The 20,446-nt window shown below is 49.3% G+C and overlaps 2 protein-coding genes across 4 annotated transcripts in view; both read right to left on the reverse strand.

Moving 5' to 3' along the window:
* Positions 1-879: 879 nt before the first annotated feature.
* LOC147430184 (catalytics) overlaps positions 880-20,446 on the reverse strand; it is a 143,653-nt gene continuing 124,086 nt past the window's right edge. For all 3 annotated transcript variants that reach the window (XM_086494685.1, XM_086494686.1, XM_086494687.1), the window contains 3 exons: positions 2,190-2,393; positions 1,886-2,062; positions 880-1,304 (listed from right to left, as the gene is read on the reverse strand). In XM_086494685.1, the coding sequence (XP_086350811.1) occupies positions 1,071-1,304; positions 1,886-2,062; positions 2,190-2,393 (615 nt within the window). In that variant the 3' untranslated portion in view covers positions 880-1,070. The remainder of the gene's footprint in view (positions 1,305-1,885; positions 2,063-2,189; positions 2,394-20,446) is intronic.
* Positions 2,402-5,101, reverse strand: LOC147430185 (uncharacterized). The gene is made up of 2 exons (XM_086494688.1): positions 3,193-5,101; positions 2,402-3,117 (listed from the first exon to the last, which is right to left on the reverse strand). Exons 1-2 carry the CDS (start codon positions 3,625-3,627, stop codon positions 2,950-2,952), a joined length of 603 nt encoding a protein of 200 aa, XP_086350814.1. The 5' UTR covers positions 3,628-5,101; the 3' UTR covers positions 2,402-2,949.

Raw genomic sequence — 20,446 nt, forward strand, 5'->3', positions numbered from 1 at the left:
TCCCCTTTCGGTACATCTCATGTTTCAAATTCGTCTTTGCTATGACAGTTTGAAGCATAAACTGTTTGATTGTTAGCAACCAGACATCAGCTTTTACAGTTTTGATTAAAATTGCATCACCCTTGTGGTAGCTTCTGGAATTTTGATCTTCTGATGTGGCTCAAAATGTATATCAGACGGTACTCTTGCAAACATTTTTTAGTGTAAGGAACACAGAAATTGGGGTGTGGCAAAATATGTGATACAAAGAGAATTGATGTGTTTCCACTTAAAATCAAAAAACAATGGAAGGTACTTGAAAGACTTGAATGTATCATTTATCAATGGATTTTGCACAAGAATAAAGGTTATTCTCTATGACAAATTTGAATTTGACATAATTCAAGGGTCAATTGTCTATCGGTGGATTAACCTTTATGTAGCAAACGTTGGCTCTCACATTGCTACACAATGGAGGATTCAAGTCCCAAAGAGCCAAGGGAGGCCAAGAACTACCATGAATGCAAGAGACTGCCTAAGTTAGACGTGTTGTTACTACCAAGGTTTAGGAATTAAGCCTTGTGTAATGTTGTCACATGACAAAATGTCGCCTCAGCCACGGAAAGTGGGCATTCTTCAAGAAACACAACAAATCTGAGAAGGTTCAGGATTCAAGTTGTAAAATGTCCTAACGTGAGTAAGACGTACCTGAGCCATTGGAAGAAATCATTCAAGCCTTGCATAATGGCATAGGGTGACTAACCGTTGCCTGAGCCATGGGAAGTAAAACATTTTGAGTAATCCTTGTGCTTGTTGATGTTGCATCGTATGTAATCTTTGAAATAAATGGATGCAACTACCACACTTATCAAGATGAAGGGAGCTGACAAAGCATAGATGTGGACGAAATAGCATTGATCCTCTTTTCTTTTCTACTGCTATTTGTTTTTGCCTTTCAAGCAATTATACAACATTACAAACACAAGGCCTACAAGATGACAACAAAGGATGGAAACAGAGGATTTACACAAGTGACATTAACTGTATCACTTTTATGTACAAGAGATCATTCAAATAGTGACCATCCTATCTTACGCCTTCACTCGACTGTCAAGCTTGAAACTTGATATTTTTGGACCTGGGGGCCTTTCCAGAAGCTCAACAAGTTTGGAGAGATTATCTACAGGTGCATGGCAGGTAAAATTTTGACAGACATATGCCGCTACCTTGCCAGTTGGTGTGTTCTGCGCCATTGCAAGAACTGCTGGGTTAAACTTATGCCAAAACTCTTGATCCTCCGTGTCACTAGGATCGATGGGAATGACCTGTGTGACCAAAAAAAAAAGAGATTGCAATCAAGAGCTTGGCAATGAAGATGGCTTCTCTCCCTTACCATCAAGGTAGGCGCTAATACATCAAAAAACACATTGAATGAAGCAAAATACAGGCCATTTTCCCCTGCTCAAGTGAGTGAAGAAATACATGGCTAAACGAAATCATGATGAGACTGTTAGCCACCGACAGAGCTGTTGGAAAATGTTGTCATACTTCACAAACCTTTTAATCATATGTACGCCGAGCGTGGTGTACATTTGAAAGCACAACCAGTTCGTGACGAGCTGCCTGTCAGGGATGTTGTCTCTTAGACTGCACTTATTGCAGGGTATGTACAACATTGGCAAGGATTGGAAGCTAAGGTATAAGGGATCTACCCTGTATGTGCCTGTATGTGTTCGCACGTGTAGACTCTCGTGCATGTTTTGAAGCAGGGGGAAGCTGCTAAGCAAATGGAAAAGCATGAAGAGAGCACAGACTTACAATTTTATTAGGGTGACTCTCGTGCATGTTTTGGTTCCGGGGGAATCTGCTAAGCACTTGGAAAAGCATGAAAAGAGCACAGACTTACAATTTTATAAGGGTCATATAACCCATGACTTGCATTAAGAAGCTCTTGAAACTCAGGTGACTGCTTCTGCCCAGCAATCACAATTTGACGCTTGCTTGGGACACCCAACAAATCAGCTGCACAGCACATAAGAGGAACAGCCACTGGCAGCTCCTTTATTCTCGACTCAAAAACAGCCTGCACGACAACCATTCCCCAAAATGAAGAGACAATTAGCATGGAAAACATTTTCACTGGTGTCCATTGCATTTTATGCACGACATTCACACATTTTTGTGTATTTCCATTTCACGAATAAGCTTACCAGCAAGTGCTCTGCAGTATTGTGGAAGTATTTCGACTGATCACCATGCGCAAGCAGAGAGAGACGAACTAGATTGATTGCTGAAACTGAATTGGGAGAAGGCTCTGCTCCATCATAATCTTCCTTCATGCGAAAGAGTATAGATGAATCCCCTTCTGGTGTACTGTAGTAACCTCCACCTGTTTTGTCCAAGAACAGGGCATCCTGCACAGCCAACTTTGTTCTCAACCAAGGTGGATAGGTACGATAACTCGTTGTGCAATATGGGCAATCATTACCAATACGAAAAATTCGTTAGGTATTGAATACAAGGACGTATGGGCCTCAGGGCAATCCCAAAGGTAGTGCTACTCAGTCTCTAGAGGATGTCTGCAGTTGGGGCATACCAAGGGGTGTCTGTCCACCACGTGCGAGTCAGCCCCCACTACAGTCCCTCATATGTGCGACCAACCTGGAAAACAGTAATCCGTTGAGCTTGGTGTCCACCCAAAGTCGAGTCCAGAATTTGTCAAGAACTCATCTGTGATCCCCTGCCGCTGCCAATGCTCTGCTGTTGCTGGAGGAGTATGCCGCCTGGATATCAAGATATGTGTCCTTAGCCGAGATGCGTACTGAAAAAAAGGGGATCCTAGGGTGGGAAGGAGAGGCAAAGGAATCTCATTAAAACGACTCTCCAGGGTCCTACTGCAGCTGATCTAACGGAGTAGCTCCATAAGTCCATAATTGCTGGTCCTCATTAACTGCCTCCAGGAGGTCTGGGTCAAGGAACAACTGGCGTCCATGTGTAGGCAAGTACTCTAATCTTCTGAAAAGTGCACTCGGAGACCACAACTGCCTCGCACTGGACGAGGGACAAGTTACAACTCACCCTCTGCTTGCGCCTTGAAGAAAAAGCACTTCCCCTCCTCAGTGCGGGCCGCGGCTGTGACTGCAATCAAAATCTCCAAATGCATAAAAACACATATCCACACTGGGGCTTGAAACTCAAGAGGCACATGCCAACCTGCCAAAGCACCATCCCGATATCCTGCCGCATAGTCAAATGCCCCGGCCCCCCACAGGGGTTCAGTTGGTTCGTCTGCACATCCTCAGGCAAGCTACAAAACTGCATCCACTTTCCAAAACTCTGAGCCAGTCTCGTTGCCATGGTCCCCTGAGCTACATGAGGCCGAGAACCCAACATATGTCCATGCTCTGTGCGGAGTAAAGGGCTAAAGATAACAGGTTGTTGAGCCAGTCTCATTGCCATGGTCCCCCAAGCTACATGAGGCCGAGAACCCAACATTGTCCATGCTCTATGCGGAGTGAAGGGCTCAAGATCAAAGGTGTCGAAGCCGCTCCTCCAAGTGACTCCAGCATGTGCGCAAAACTTGCGCTCATGCTCTACCATAGGGGCCCCAAAAGCGGCATGCGGCCGAGTTACCCAGCATATCTCCATGCTCTGTGTGGATTAAAGGGCTCAGAATGAAAGCTTGTCGAAGCTGTTCCTCCAAGCAAGCCAGCCTACTCTGGCTCAAGCATGTGCGCAACACCTGTGCTCATGCTTTGTGCGAAGCAAAGGGCTCAAGATCAAAGGCTGTCGAAGCCACTCCCCCGAGCAAGCCAGTCTACTCTGACTCAGGCATGTGTGCAATGTCTCCCACGCCTTGGGCAGACTTGAGGTGAATCTATGCTCCCGGCGACAACTCAGCCCAGCTCTTCGCACCTCTGTGGAGGCCCAACAAGCTTCTGGGCACCACGGGCCCACCTCCTAAGGGAAATCAAGCCTCAATCCAGGCAAGGAAGAGCTCCTTCCAAGGCCCTGCACATGAAAGGAGCCCTCGAACAATGAGCTTCTCTAGCAAGGCTCTACACTGTGAGGCTGGATCAATGAGCCCCCCCTTCGCGGTGGGTAGCATGACGACCAACCAAGCAACTTTGGTGCCTAAAGGCTGTCTTTCTCTGCCAGACCAGAGAAAGTTCGTGATAAGCCGTTGAATCTGGTTTATGCAGGAACTCAAAAAGATCTAGCAGGAGGTAATGTACCACATCGTAGCAAAAAACACCTGGTTTGCCACCACAATGACCCCTGCCAAGGATAGGAGACCTGAGTTCCACTGTACAAGCTCCTCGGCATGCTCAAGAGTAGGGGACTGCTTTGGTGTCAAATCAAGCCCACTGCTGACCTAGGGGAAATCCATCTGAGGCCCTCACCAGTCTCGGGTGGATATTAAGCCAATCCAAAAAGCAATTGTCTTGCACCAGTTGATCAGCGCCCCCAAAGCTATGCAAAAGGTCTCAAGAACTTGCTGGCCGGCTTCTTAGTCATCCAAATACAATGCAGTGTCATCAGCAAACTCCGCATCCCACAGCTCCTCCCACAAAGGCATTTGTAACCCTCTCAGTCCAATGTCTTGAATGGTGAGATAGCTGCTAAAGCCTCAAAGCCTCTGCAAAGAAAAGGAACGATAAGCGGGCAGCCAGCCTAACAAATTTGGTCAATGTAAATATTGGTTCTTGTCCCAGAATCAAAACCTGGCTGTGAGCTGTACAGTATAGGAGTATAGAGTTCAACTCCTCTCATTATTGCCTCACAGAAACCCATGCTCAACATGTCACCCTTAAGAAAGCTCCAATTCATACGATCGTATGGTTTCTCAAAGTCAAGTAGCAAATCATGAGCTCCTCATTCCACATATGGGCTGCCTCCTAAAAAGTGAAGATGTTGTCAAGAATACTACGTTCCTCCAGAAACCTTGTCTATATATCATGAATCAAATCGCCAATGGAGTGGCTATCCCGCCTCTGATCATGTTATCTCTCCCTCGGTCAAGCTAAGCCTCGATCCAAGCACTCTAGCTATTTCTCTTGCATCCTTTGAAAGGAGTCAAGGCTGAGACTCACCTCAGCCATCTCTCTCTCTCTCTCTCTCTCTCTCTCTCTCTCTCTCTCTCTCTCTCTCTGCCCCCCGCCCTGCTCCCTCGCGCCCCCTCGCCCTGCTCGCTGCCCCCCGCACCTGCCCCTGCCCCTGCCCGCGCGCCACTGTGCCCGACTGCAGCCTCGCGCGCTGCTGAGCCTCTCTCTGTGCTGCTCGCTGCTCGAACGCGCTGCTGCCTGGATTGTGCCCCCCCCCCCCCCCCCCCCCCCGCCTCTGCCCTCGCGCCCGCCGCCTTGCACCCCCACCTCTGCCCCGCACGCCCCTCGTCCTGCACCCCCGCTGTGCTGCCCTGCTCGCGCGCTGCCCTAGCCCCCCAACCTCTACGCGTAGAATGTCTTCCCCCCCCTTTCCTACGCGTAGCATGTACCCTACCCCCCCCCCCCCCCCCCCCCCCCCCCCCCCCCGCACCTCCCTTTTTTTCTTTCACGCGTAGGACGTCTCTTTTCTTTTTCTTTTTTTTTTTTTTTTTCCTTTTTTTTCTCGTTTTTTTTGGCGCCCCCCTTCCCCCCACTCATACTTATTCCCCCCCCCACCTCTCTCTCTCTCTCGTAACTACCATTTTCACCCCCCGGCTGTATATCTACCATACCCATTACCCCCCCCCCCCCCCTCTCTCTCTCTCTCTCTCTCTCTCTTGTAACTAACGTTTTCACCCCCGGGCCATACCGCCTCAGCTCTACCACTCGCCGACACCGCTGCTAGTGTGGGTGCATACGTGCATCTACACACCCCCCCCTTGCGGACAGCGATCAAGCATGAGGAAGACAAACGATAGAGCAGACCCCCTAGAGGATGCCATTCGAAAATGCAAAGAGGAAATGACGGAGACCATCACCAAGTTGAACCGCAATCTCTGGGGCACAATAAACATTCTCGAAGGATGTGTGCTGATCCAAGAGAGCAAGATAAGCACGTTGGAAGACCGAGTGCTGACCCAAGAGGAAGAGATCGCGTCACTCAAGAAAGAACTCGTCGAAGCCCGATCAAGAAACACACTGGAAGAGGGCGAACTGCAACCCTCAGTAATTGAAGAAATCAACACGATCAAGGAACAAGTACGGGCCATCAAAGAGGGAGAAGAACAGCACAAAGAAATGACGACTTCTTGGGTGGATGTTCTTACCAAAACCCAACAGAAGGCGGACGAAGCCGAGAAATGGATCAAGGTGGCCAAGAAAGGGAAAGACAAGGAGATAACGCCCACGTCCACACCCAACAACATCATTAACCAGACACTAGAGGAGGAGCAGAGGAGAAGGGTGCGCGCTTTACATGTGAGAATTTGCGGTCTTAAAGACAAAGGCAATGTGGACGAAGAAGTAAAAGAACTCAAAGCCCTGATGGGGATTCATGAGCCGACACACACAAGGGCATGGAGGGTGGGCAACATAAAGAAAAATGGAGGCAGTGGAGAAACCTCAAAAGAAAGAGCACTCATCCTCCGTTTTCCCTCCATGGAAGCAAAGAAGTCTTTCTTGAAGAAAAGACCAACTCTTAAGGAGACTGGCATCTTTCTCGGGGATGATCTCACCCTCTCGCAGATCGCCCATACGCAGGAAGTAATGCCGGAGATTAGAGCGGCAAGGGGGAAAGGCAAGATCGCTTTCTACCGAGACGGAAAAGTAGTAATACTGGAGCGACGCTCCACATGACGGTGCGAGACTTATGGGACCACACTCAAAGTAGCTGCCAGGAATTGCAATGGATCTATGCGTCTTGATGTGGGTGCTTTTGAGGATAGATTTACTGGAAGAGACAACATCTTCTACTCTGAGACACACCAGGCCCCGGGGCAATCCATGCCTCACATCAGTGGATATAGGTGGGAGATAGCCTACAGACAAGAGACACACTCAGAGCACAGAGGGCGGGGCTCGGGAGGAGTGGCAGTGTGATTTAGAGAGGATCTGCAGCCATTGATACATGTAGCCCGCACGGACGAGCAGGCCAGGTACATGTGGGTGAGACTGAAAGCAGAGACAGGCAGATACCTCTATCTAGCTATTTGTTACTTTCCCCCGAGTACATCAGTTTATGCACCACCTAGGGGACAATCCACTTTCTCTATTTTGGATGATGACATATGGGAGTTCTCTAGGGACGGTGACATTATCATCCTCGGGGACTTCAATGCTAGGATTGCCCATCACCAGGTAGTGTTCTATGTTACTTCAGAGGAGATGCTAAGAGAGATAGATGTGGCAGATACCGGCCTTTCCAGACTATCACACGATATGGAATATACCGAGTATGGGCGACACCTGATAGACATGGGCACTGCACATGGATTGGCCATCTTGAACGGCCTACAGAGATTCCCTACTGCGGGAGGTTTCACATGCTTCCCACACAGACATGAAGCCAGCACGGTGGACTATGTTATGGCACAACCGAATCTCATCTCTAGTATCCAGGATCTCACAGTTGGGCCCAGACCGGTCGAGGTGGCAATGGATCATGCTCTGGTGTCAATGACTATCTCTTCCCAATTCATTGTAGCACACAGGCCACGAGTAGCAGCCCCTACTCGCTACACATTCACAAGGGAGACGGACTCTGTATACATGGACGGAATATACAAACGCCTATGCACTGAGGACCCGGGGCGACCTCTAGAGGAGCTAACTACTATATTGACACAGACATTACATGAGGCAACAACAGAAGCATACCCACACACCCAGCCTGAGCAGAGCCGCCGATCTGGGAGCAGGCCTCAGAACAGCTGGTACGATGAGGAGTGCCGACAGACTAGAGCCAGACTTCAGAGGGAGGTGCTGCTGGGGGACGTCACTCACAGACAGTCACACATGGACTTTCGACGCTTGGTGCGACGGAAGAAGAGGGCTTTTTTGGCCCGACTCGAGGAGGATCTCTATCAGCTATTCATGAGTCAAGACTCGCGTGAGGCGTGGCGGCTCTTTCATGAGCAGTCCCCCCCCCCCCCCCCCCCCCCCCCCCCTGCTATTTCCTCCACAGAGACCTGGGGTCAGTACGCATCATCTCTGTACACAGTACCTGAACAGCCGCCCCTCCCCAACCCCCCCGACCCATGCCCACATACATGTGTCTTTTTCACCGGTGAGATGGTGAAGAAAGCTATTGACAGGATGAAGACTGGGAGAGCATATGATCATGAGGGCCTAGTAGCTGAGCATTTCATGCATGCCAAAGACTTACTAGCAGAGCTTCTAGCAGTTATGTTTAACCGTGCCATGTGTGAGGGCTTACCGGACACTTGGAGCCTATCTACGATCCTACCTATCTTCAAATCAGGAGACCCCATGGAGCCTGGGAATTATCGCACTATTATGATCGGGCACACACTGGCACGGTTGTATGCATCCATTCTTGAGCAACAGCTGAGTAGATCATAGTTACCCGGAACGCGGAACGGGAACGGCGACGAGATCCCCGCGGAACGGGGGAACGACGCGGAACGGGAGGTATAAAAAACACCCAAATAGTGCATTTTTTAGCTCCTTGTGTTCAAATACAAGGAGTATTAGAGTGCTTTGACTCTAATACTCACAAAAAACTCGTTTTGAAGACCATTCAACCTTGCTATGACTAGATGATGAGAGAGAGAGAGAGAGAGAGAGAGAGAGAGAGAGAGAGAGAGAGAGAGAGAGAGAGGGAGAGACTCGAGAGAGTGAGAGGGAGAGGTAGAGATTTGAGAGAGTGGGAGAGAGAGGAAGAGAGCTTGAAGGCTTGAAGCCTTGAGCCTTGAGAGAGTGAGTCTTGAGAGGAAGAGATCTTGAGAGTGTGAGAGGGAGAGAGCTTGAGCCTTGAGGATTAGCTTGTGGAGAGAAAGGGGGAGGGGGGTGCATTTTATGAGTCCTTGAGGCCTTGCACACTTCAAAAAGAAGCCCAAACATTTACTTCAATTTTTTCAATTTTTGCCAAATTTGTTTGTAGCCGTTAGCCGTTCTAGGGGCATTCCGGAACATTTCTGGGGCGTTCCGGAACGGCCGTTCCGGTTTGCATTGGCCACCCGGAACATCAGACGTTCCGGGACGTTTCGGAACGTTCGGGAAGGGAACTGCCCCCCGGAACGCCGGAACGGGGGCTAGGGGGTGTTCCCCGGTAACTCTGGAGTAGATGGGCAGAGAGGGAAGGAATGCGTGCAACTGGGCAGGCAGGATTCACGAGAGGCTTCTCTACTCTTGACCATATCCTAACACTCAGGGCCATCATCGAGGAAGGCAGATCTCATGGGAGACGGATCTATTGTAGCTTTGTGGACTTCCGCAAAGCTTTCGACACGGTACCCAGAGCTAGACTGATGCGCAGATTACAGGAAATGGGAGTACCCACAGAGCTCATTTGGGGGATCATGGCATTATACAGATCAGTAGTAGGGCATGTACGCACCCCGGAGGGACTCTCAATACCGGTTCACTCCACTATTGGGGTGAAGTAGGGTTGCCCGCTCTCTCCTACTCTTTTCGGTATGTATGTGGATGAGGTTTCTGACTACATTGACAGGGACGGGGATAAAGGTGCACAGTTGGCAGGGACATGGATTCCACTTTTGTTATATGCGGACGATATTGTGTTGATCTCCGAATCCCCAGAGGGAATGCAACGCCAATTGGATGCTTTGCATATGTTTGCCCACGAAAGTGGTTTGTCTGTCAACTTTGGTAAAACCAAGGTTATGGTGTTTAATACCACCCCACAATGGATCAGGAGATCGGCACCTACATTCACATACGTGACTAGAGCCCTGACTAGAGCCCACGCAGCATTGGGTAGATTGGAGAGGATGTGTTCACAAGTTCAGTTTCAGGAACCCCGGACGAAGCTCTGGCTCTTTGACACCTTGGTGGCCTCAGCATTGCTCTATGGGGCTGAGATATGGGGACCTTCATCGGATCACCACGGGAGGCCGGGTCGCACAGACGGATGGGGGAACATGGAGAAGCCGCTCGTCTCTATGATCTCGCAGCTCATTAGAGCCAAGGCATCAGTTCCACGGGCCATTATCCGAGTAGAGCTGGCGGCCCCCCCACTAGTGGTAGAGGCGCTCACCAGATCAGTCTCCTTCATAAACCGCACATGGGAACTTCCCAAAGACAGATACGCTCGCATTGCACTTGAGTCCTCCCGACAGTTAGCCATACAAGGAGATACAACATGCTGGTATGGGGAGATGACATCATGGTTTCAGGCGCATGGGTTCAGCATAGATAGGCTGCCACCATTCCAATACTCATTGGACGCACTATCTCTCATTCTCACACAATCGGAGATCACCAAGCTCATCTGCCAAGACCTGACCCAGCTAGACACCAGGAGGACATGGATACAACCAGCACAAGAACTGGGCACGAAGATGGCTTTCTACAGAGACCACCTTCTCCAGCTTACGGAAGATGGTTTTGTGATGAGACCCAGATACATGAATACCCACCTGTCTCATGGGATACGGTGTGCTATTGGTCAGTTACGCACATCGTCTCACCAGCTGCGGATTGAAACCGGGAGATATAGTGGAGTACCAGCAGAGGCCAGGAAATGCCCCTTGTGTGACATGGAACCTGAGACAGAGCTGCATTATACATGCCGCTGCCCCGTCTACTACGAGATACGAGGCCGCTTCCATTGCTTGTTCAGAGGGGGTTTTGGACCACTCTCAAGAGTAATGAGATACAAAGATCAAAGATGCCTAGGTTTGTTCTTGCTCGAGCTGCGCAGACAAAGAGAGAACCTGATGAATGGCGAGGCTAACCAGTCTCAAAGACAGATTACAGACTTCTTCACAGCAGACACGGGACAGCCGAAAGAGCCACTCCCACAGCAGAGCTCCCCCCCGTCTCACACCAGAGGCACATTGATTGACTTTGAACTGGGGAAATCCAGGCACCCACGACTGCGCAGGACTACACAGCATCGACGGAGGCTACGTCAAAAGATTCAGAGCACGTTGGCCAGGCATGCACGACGCCCGGTCAGACTACTAACCATGGAGGAAATTGATGAGATCCGCCAATGACCGATGCTAGATCTTTTGTGATTCAACTATCCCAACTAGCCGCCCATTTTTGCTTAGTTTTTCGGCTTAGCTCACATCGAACTATCTAGAATCCCATAATATATATCTTTGTTTTGTACTGTTGATTAGGTTATTTTGTTACTCTGACTTTGTATCAGATCCACCACCTTGTAACTTTCTGGTCTCATAGGTCACTATGGCCTTTTGAAGACGTTAATATAACATTTCATTTCTCTCTCCCTCCCTCCCTCCCTCCCTCCCTCCCTCCCTCTCTCTCTCTCTCTCTCTCTCCTCTCTCTCTCTCTCTCTCTCTCTCTCTCTCTCTCTCTCTCTCTCTCTCTCTCTCTCTCTCTCTCTCTCTCTCTCTCTCTCTCTCTCTCACTTGTCTCATGGGATACGATGTGCTATTGGCCAGATACGTACATCTTCAGCACCAGCTGCGGATCGAGACTGGGAGATACAGTGGAGTACCAACAGAGGCCAGGACATGCCCCCTGTGTGGCATGGAGCCAGAGACAGAGTTGCACTACACATGCCACTGCCCCGTCTACTACGAGATACGAGGCCGCTTCCACTGCTTGTTCAGAGACAGAGAGGGCTTTGGACCACTCTCCAGAGTCATGCAGTACGAGGATCAGAGATGCTTGGGTTTGTTTCTACTCGAGCTGCGCCAACACAGAGAGAGCTTGATGAGAGGAGAGGCTAGCCAGTCTCAGAGACACATCACAGACTTCTTTAGCGCAGACATTGGACACATGGAGGAGCCACTACCACAGCAAAGCTCGTCGCCTCACACCAGAGGCACACTGATCGACTGAGCGACTGAGCTGGGGAGATCCAGACGCCCATGACTTCAGAGGACCATAGCATTGATGGAGGCTACATCAAAGGATTTGGATCAATTTCATATCTCTCTCTCTCTCTCTCTCTCTCTCTCTCTCTCTCTCTCTCTCTCTCTCTCTCTCTCTCTCTCTGCTCTCCCTGCACCCCCGCTGCTGCTCGCGACCCACTGCACCCCCGCTGCTGCTTCCTCTCTCCCCCTGTGCTGCCCAGCCCCCCGTTGCGCTGCCCTTCCTTTTTTGCTCCTCTACGCGTAGGATGTCATGCACAACCCCCCCCCCCCCCTCCCCTTTTTTTTTTCTTTCTTCTATGCGTAGGAAGTCTCTTTAATTTTTATTTTTATTTTTTTTTAATTTTATACCCCCCGCCCCCACTCTCTCTACCATACTTTACCCCCCCCCCCTCACTTTTGTTTTCGACACACACACACAGCTGAGCATGTTGAGGGCACCTAATCATCGCTCCCTTCCCCCCCCTTTTCACTTTTGTTTTTGAGACAACTAGTTCATTTTTTGTAAGCCTCGCGCTCCTCCCTGGCCATACCGCCTCGCGCTCCACCACTCGCCGCGCCCGTCGCTAGTGTGGGTGCACACGTGCATCTAGTGACTCCCTTGCGGCCGGCTCCCCCACTCGCCCAGCCGCCGCCCCGCTGCTAGGGTTGGTGCACACGCACATCTAACACCCTTACGGACGGTGATCAAGCATGAGGAAGATGAACGATAAAGCCGACCCCCTGGAGGATGCCATTCAAAAATGCAAAGAGGAAATGACGGAGATCATTACCAAGATGAACCGCAACCTCTGGGGTACAATAAACATGCTGGAAGGACGCATGCTGATCCAAGAGAGCAAGATAAGCACGCTGGAAGATCGAGTGATGACCCAAGAGGAAGAGCTCGCCGAAGCACGATCAAGAAACATACTGGAGGAGGGCGAACTGCAACCCTCAGTAATCGAAGAAATCGACACGATCAAGGAGCAAGTACGGGCCATCAAAGAGGGAGAAGAGCAACACAAAGAAATGACAACTTCTTGGGTGGATGTTCTTACCAAAACTCAACAAAAGGCGGACGAAGCCGAGAAATGGATCAAGGTGGCCAAGAAAGGAAAAGGCAAGGAGATAACGCCCACGCCCACACCCAACAACATCATTAATCAGACACTAGAGGAGGAGTAGAGGAGAAGGGTGCGCGCTTTACATGTGAGAATTTGCGGTCTTAAAGACAAAGGCAATGTGGACGAAGAAGTAAAAGAACTCAAAGCCCTGATGGGGATTCATGAGCCGACACACACAAGGGCATGGAGGGTGGGCAACATAAAGAAAAATGGAGGCAGTGGAGAAACCTCAAAAGAAAGAGCACTCATCCTCAGTTTTCCCTCCATGGAAGCAAAGAAGTCATTCTTGAAGAAAAGACCAACTCTTAAAGAGACTGGCATCTTTCTCGGGGATGATCTCACCCTCTCGCAGATTGCTCATATGCAGGAAGTAATGCCGGAGATTAGAGCGGCAAAAGAAAAAGGCAAGATCGCTTTTTACCGAGACAGAAAAGTGGTAATACTAGAGCGACGCTCCACATGACGGTGCGAGACTTATGGGACCACACTCAAAGTAGCTGCCTGGAACTGCAATGGATCTATGCGTCTTGATGTGGGTGCCTTTGAGCATAGCTTTACTGGAAGAGACATCATCTTTTACTCTGAGACACACCAGGCCCCTGGGCAATCCATGCCTCAAATCAGTGGATACAGGTGGGAGACAGCCTACAGACAGGAGACACGCTCAGAGCACAGAGGGTGGGGCTCGGGGGGAGTGGCATTGTTATTTAGAGAGGATCTGCAGCCACTGATACATATAGCCCGCAGGGACGAGCAGGCTAGGTACATGTGGGTGAGACTCAAAGCAGAGAGAGGCAGATACCTCTATCTAGCTATTTGCTACTTTCCCCCGAGTACATCAGTTTATGCATCACCCAGAGGACAGTCCCCTTTCTCTATTTTGGATGATGACACATGGGAGTTCTCTAGGGACGGTGACATTATCATCCTAGGGGACTTCAATGCTAGGACTGTCCATCACCAGGCAGTGTTTTATGATACTTCAGAGGAGATGCTAAGAGAGCTAGATGTTGTAGAGACGGGCCTTTCCAGACTATCACACGATGTGGAATATACTGAGTATGGGCGACACCTGATAGACATGGGCACTGCACATGGATTCGCCATCTTGAACAGCCTACAGAGATTTCCGGCTGCGGGAGGTTTTACATGCTTCCCACACAGACATGGAGCCAGCACAGTGGACTATGTCATGGCACAGTCGCTTCTCATCTCTAGTATCCAAGATCTCACAATTGAGCCCAGACCAGTCGGGGTAGCAGTGGATCATGCTCTGGTGTCGATGACCATCTCCTTCCAGTTCAGTGTAGCACACAAGCCACGAGTAGCAGCCCCTACTCGCTACACATTCACACGGGAGACGGATTCTGTATACATGGACGGAATCTACAGACGCCTATGCACTGAGGACTCGGGGCGACCTCTGGAGGAGCTAACTACTATACTGATACAGACATTACATGAAGCAGCAGAAGAAGCATACCCAGACACCCAGCCTCAGCAAAGCCGCTGATCAGGGAGCATGCCTCAGAACAGTTGGTACGATGAGGAGTGCCGCCGGACTAGAGCCAGTCTTCACAGGGAGGTGCTATTGGGCGACGTCACTCACAGACAGTCACAGATTGACATCCGACGCCTGGTGCGGCGGAAGAAGAGGGTTTTTTTGGCTCGACTCGAGCAGGATCTATATCAGCTATTCTTAAGTCGGGACTCGCGTGAGGCGTGGCGGCTCTTTCACGAGCAGTCCCTCCCTCCCTCCCCCCCACTATTTCCTCCAGAGAGACCTGGGGACAGTACGCATCATCTTTGTACACAGAACCTGGACAGCCGCCCCTCCCCAACCCCCTCGATCCATGCCCACACGCATGTGTCTTTTTCACCGCTGAGATGGTGAAGAAAGCTATTGACAGGATGAAGACTGGGAGAGCATATGATCATGATGGCCTAGTCGCTCAGCATTCCATGCATGCCAAAGACCTACTAGTAGAGCTTCTAGCAGTTATGTTTAACCGGGCCATGTGTGAGGACCTACCGGACACCTGGAGCCTATCTACGATCGTACCTATCTTCAAATCAGGAGACCCAATGGAGCTTGGGAATTATCGCACTATTATGATTGGGCACACACTGGCACGGTTGTATGCATCCATTCTGGAGCAACCGCTGAGTAGATTGGCAGAGAGGGAAGGAATACGTGCAACTGGGCAGGCAGGATTCAGGAAAGGCTTCTCTACTATTGACCATATCCTAACACTCAGGGCCGTCATCGAAGAAGGCAGATCTCATGGGAGACGGATCTATTGTAGCTTTGTGGACTTCCGCAAAGCTTTCGACACGATACCCAGAGCTAGACTGATGCGCAGATTACAGGAAATGGGAGTACCCACAAAACTCATTTGGGGGATCATGGCATTGTACAGATCAGTAGTAGGGAATGTACGCACCCCGGAAGGACTTTCTACACCGGTTCACTCCACTATTGGGGCGGAACAGGGCTACCCGCTCTCTCCTACTCTTTTCGGTATGTATGTGGATGAGGTTTCTGACTACATTGACAGTGATGGGGATAAAGGTGCTCAGTTGGCAGGGACATGGATTCCACTTTTGTTATATGCTGATGACATAGTGTTGATCTCTAAATCCCCAGAGGGAATGCAACGTCAATAGGATGCTTTGCATACGTTTGCCCACGAAAGTGGTTTGTTTGTCAACCTGGGAAAAACCAAGGTTATGGTGTTTAATACCACCCCACAGTGGATCAGGAGGTCAGCACCTACATTCACATACGGCCAAGAGACTGTGGAGTACATAGACGCTTACACTTACCTTGGAGTGGTTTTTAGCGGACCTGCATTCTCACTTAGAAGAGCAGCAGAGACCAGACTTACTAGAGCCCACGCAGCATTGGGTAGATTGGAGAGGATGTGTTCGCAGTTTTAGTTTCAGGAGCCCCGGACTAAGCTCTGGCTCTTTGACACCTTGGTGGCTTCAGCGTTGCTCTATGGAACCGAGATATGGGGACCTTCACTGGATCACCACGGGAGGCCGGGTCGCTCAGACGGTTGGGGGAACATGGAGAAACCTCTCGTCTCTATGATCTCGCGGCTCATTAGAGCCGAGGCATCAGTACCACGGGCCATTATCCGAGCAGAGCTAGCGGCCCCCCCACTTGTGGTGGAGGCGCTCACCAGATCAGTCTCCTTCATAAACCGCACATGGGCACTTCCTAGAGACAGATATGCTCGCATAGCACTTGAATCCTCTCGACAGTTAGCCATACAAGGAGATACAACATGCTAGTATGGGGAGATGACATCATGGTTTCAGGCACATGGGTTCAGCATAGACAGGCTGCCACCATTCCATTACTCATTGGATGCACCATCTCTCACTCTTACACGATCAGAGATCACCAAGCTCATCCGCCAAGACCTGACCCAGCTAGACACCATGAGGACATGGATACAACCAGCACAGGAATTGGGCACAAAGATGGTTTTCTACAAAGACAACCTCCTCCAGCTTACGGAAGATGGTTTTGTGGCGAGACCCAGATACATGGATACCCACTTGTCTCATGGGATACAATGTGCTATTGGCCAGCTACGCGCAACTTCTCACCAGTTGCGGATTGAGACTGGGAGATACAGCGGAGTACCAGCAGAGGACAGGACATGCCCCTTGTGTAACATGGAACCTGAGACAGAGCTACATTATACATGCCGCTGCCCCGTCTACTAGGAGATACGAGGCCCCTTCCATTGCTTGTTCAGAGAGGGTTTTGGACCACTCTCAAGAGTCATGGGATACGAAGATCAAAGATGTCTGGGTTAGTTCTTGCTCGAGCTGCGCAGACACAGAGATAGCCTGATGAATGGCGAGGCTAGACAATCTCAAAGACGGATCACAGACTTCTTCAGAGCAGACACGTGACAGCCGCAAGAGCCACTCCCACAGCAGAGCTCCCCCTCGTCTCACACCAGAGGCACACTGATTGACCGAGCGATTGAATTGGGGAAATCCAGGCGCCCGCGACTGCGAAGAACTACACAGCATCGACGGAGGCTACGATAGAAAATTCGGAGCATGCTGGCCAGGCATGCACGACGCCCGGTCAGACTACTAACCATGGAGGAAATTGATGAGATTCGCCAACGACCGATGCTAGATCTCTTGTGATTCAACAAGCCGCCCATTTTTCTGCTTAGTTTTTGCTTGACTCACATCGACTAACTTAGGACCCCATAGTATATATCTTTATTTTGTACTGTTGTTAGGTTATTTTGTTAGTCTGACTTTGTATAAGATCCACCACTTTGTAACTTTCAAGTCTCATAGGTCATTATGGCCTTTTAAAGACGTTAATATAACATTTCATTTCATTTCATTTCTCTCTCTCTCTCTCTCTCTCTCTCTCTCTCTCTCTCTCTCTCTCTCTCTCTCTCTCTCTCTCTCTCTCTCTCTCTCTCTCTCTCTCTCTCTCTCTCTCTCCTGCTCCCGCTCCCCCTTCTCCTCTCTCCCCCTGTGTAGCTCTGTCTCTGGCTCTAAGTTACACAGGTGACATATCTTGGCTCTTGCTGGCACCCCTCGAAATCGGCCAGCCTCGATCTGGAGTTGATGTGAGGATGTGCGTATCTGCCCAATAGCGCATCTTATCCCATGAGATAAGTGCGTATCCATGTATGCAGGCCTAGTCACAAAACCGTCCTCTCTGAGTTGGAGATGATGCTCTCTATAGAAGGCCATCTTCATGCCCCACTCCTATGTCGGCTGTATCCATGTGCTCCTGGTATCTAGCTGAATCAGATCCTAGCGTATGAGTTTGGTGATCTCTGTCCGGTCTTCTTTGTAATCTGAAACAGACTGTTAATTTCGAGCATGGACCAGTTCTGATCGTTTTGGAATCCTTCACCCACATGCCCTCCTAGAGTTCGCGAGGTTGACGATGTTGACTCACGTAAAACGTGGCACAATCTTGAGCCGTCTTCATGCTCTTGTTTGCGATCTGGAGCATTTCTTGCATATCACATAAGAAATCGGCTACCGATTGCATCTTGATCCCCTTGAATCCGGTGGTGATTGGTGGTTTGGCACATAACCATACATGAGCATAAACGAGCTCTAGCCAATAGCTGAGTACTTTGTACTATTATAAGCAAACTCAATCTGTGGGAGATAGCGTTCCCAATCAGATTGACGTCAAAAGGCGTATGCTCGTAGCATGTCTTCAATAGTTTGATTTATGTGTTTGGTATGTCCATCACTTTCAAGGTGATCTGAGTGCACAGACGAGTCTCCAATTTTTGGAAGACCATTTGCCAAAAATTGCCTGTGAATTTTGAATCACGGTCACCAACAATTTTCTCACGCAAAGCATATAATTTGTATAAATGTTCCACAAAGAGCTGAGCTAACTCGTGGCTCTTTATGGTGGAACATGTAGGAATAAATTGCGCCATCTTTGCGAGTTGATCAACGACGACCCAAATGGCATCGTGACCACAGTTGATTTGAGGTAATCCAATCATGGAGTCCATAGAAATGCTTGTCCATTTATTATCCGGAATTTGCCATGGATGTAGCAACCTAGCACCCTTTTGACGTTCAGCTTTGTTGAGGTGACATTGCGTGCATTCCCGTACATACTTTTCTGCAAAAGCTTTCATGTGCGGCCAATAGGATTACCGGTAAACCAAGGCCAAAATACGGTGTATGCCAAGGTGTCCTGCACTTGGTGCACCACGACACTCGAATCGGCACACACTTTGCCTTGCTTGAAAAGTAATCCATTATGGATGGAGTACTTTTCAACCAGGGGTGTCTGGACTACCATAGCTTTCCGGGCTATGTATTCCGTCTTGGACTCGCTGCCAAATTGCACCATAGTGACGATAATTTTGGCTACGTCCTTTGAGAGAAAGATAGAAATCAATCGAACTTTCAGCAAACAAAAGAGTATTTACCACGGAGATCCTATACTTAGGGCATCGACTACCATATTGGTGGCACCCTTACTGTAACGTATCTCGAAATCGAACTCTTGCATGAGTTTGGCCCACCATGCCTTTCAACCACGAAGGTCGGGCTGATCATAGAGATATTTCAAAGAATGGTGGTCCGTCTATACCACGAGGTGGGCACCAAGAAGATAATGGTGCCAAACCTTCAAGACATAAATGACCGCCAACAATTCATTCTCCTGTGTGAAATAACGTGTCTGCACGTCTGTGAGCTTGCGACTTTCAAATGCTACAAGCTGCCCATCCTGGTATAGGATAGCGTCGATTGCATAGTCACTGGCATCCGTTTACACCACAAAGGATTTGTTCGATCCACAACCTGCAACATTGGTGCAATAGTAACAAGTCTCTTCAATGTTTGGAAACATTGATCGAGGTCGTTCGTCCATTGGATAAACGAACTAACACTACGCTCTTTGCTTCGGACACCCTTTAACAAATGGGTAAAGGGTTCGGCAATACGAGCGCAGTCCTTGATAAATTTTCGAAAGAAGCCCGTAAAACCCGAAAAGGATTTTACTTGCCTGATCGTGCGAAGAATAGGCCAATCCAGCACAACGCATATCTTCTTGGGGTCAATGCGAATGCCATTGACAGAGATGACATGACCCAGAAACAGCAAGTTCGTGCAAAAAAATTCGCACTTACTTTGCTTCGCATACAACTTTTCCCGTCTTAAAACACGCACGACGAGATGAAGGTGTTGCAAATGATCCTCGAGTGTTTTGAGGAACTGACCGGCCCTTTGATTTTACATCAATAACCTATTAACCACATCTTTGCCTTTGCTAGTCTTTGATTGAAGCTTTGAGCTTTTGCATGAACCACAATATCATTCTTGTGATACCAAGGCATCCCCAAAAGCATATCAATAATCACACCCCCTCAAGCGGCATGATATGGAAGTTCTCCTGCCCTATGTAGGCCCTTCCAAACGTTATGGCAACTTCATGGTCTCATGGCCTTCGGCGTGACTCCAGCGCTCTACCCCCTCCTGAATGTCCTCAGATGAGATGGGAGGGTGTGGATTCTCGAACTTTCGGCTTGTCTTTAGTCTTCATTGCCGACTTGAATTTGGTTAGTGACATTTTGCCACTGTTCGCAAACTTCTGTCAGCGGTTGATTCTGTACATGTTTCGCAAAGAAGACCCTTCGTGAAGCTAAGAGATTGGTTCATTGAGGACTTAAGCTAAATCTGCCCCCTGAGATCTGCAAGAGTCAGATCATCTTCTTCAGGTTCATCAGGCTGTGTCTTCAACTCATCCTCCTTGACATGCCTTTCATCATTTAATTCTTCATTAACTTGATCCCCTTCAGTTTTCGGATCAGATTCTTGGTCAAAATCTTCTGCTCTACTTCCAAATCG

The sequence above is a fragment of the Adiantum capillus-veneris genome, chromosome 22 (assembly GCF_014529385.1).
Source record: "Adiantum capillus-veneris isolate H3 chromosome 22, ASM1452938v2, whole genome shotgun sequence".
In the NCBI taxonomy this organism is placed as follows: Eukaryota; Viridiplantae; Streptophyta; class Polypodiopsida; order Polypodiales; family Pteridaceae; genus Adiantum; species Adiantum capillus-veneris.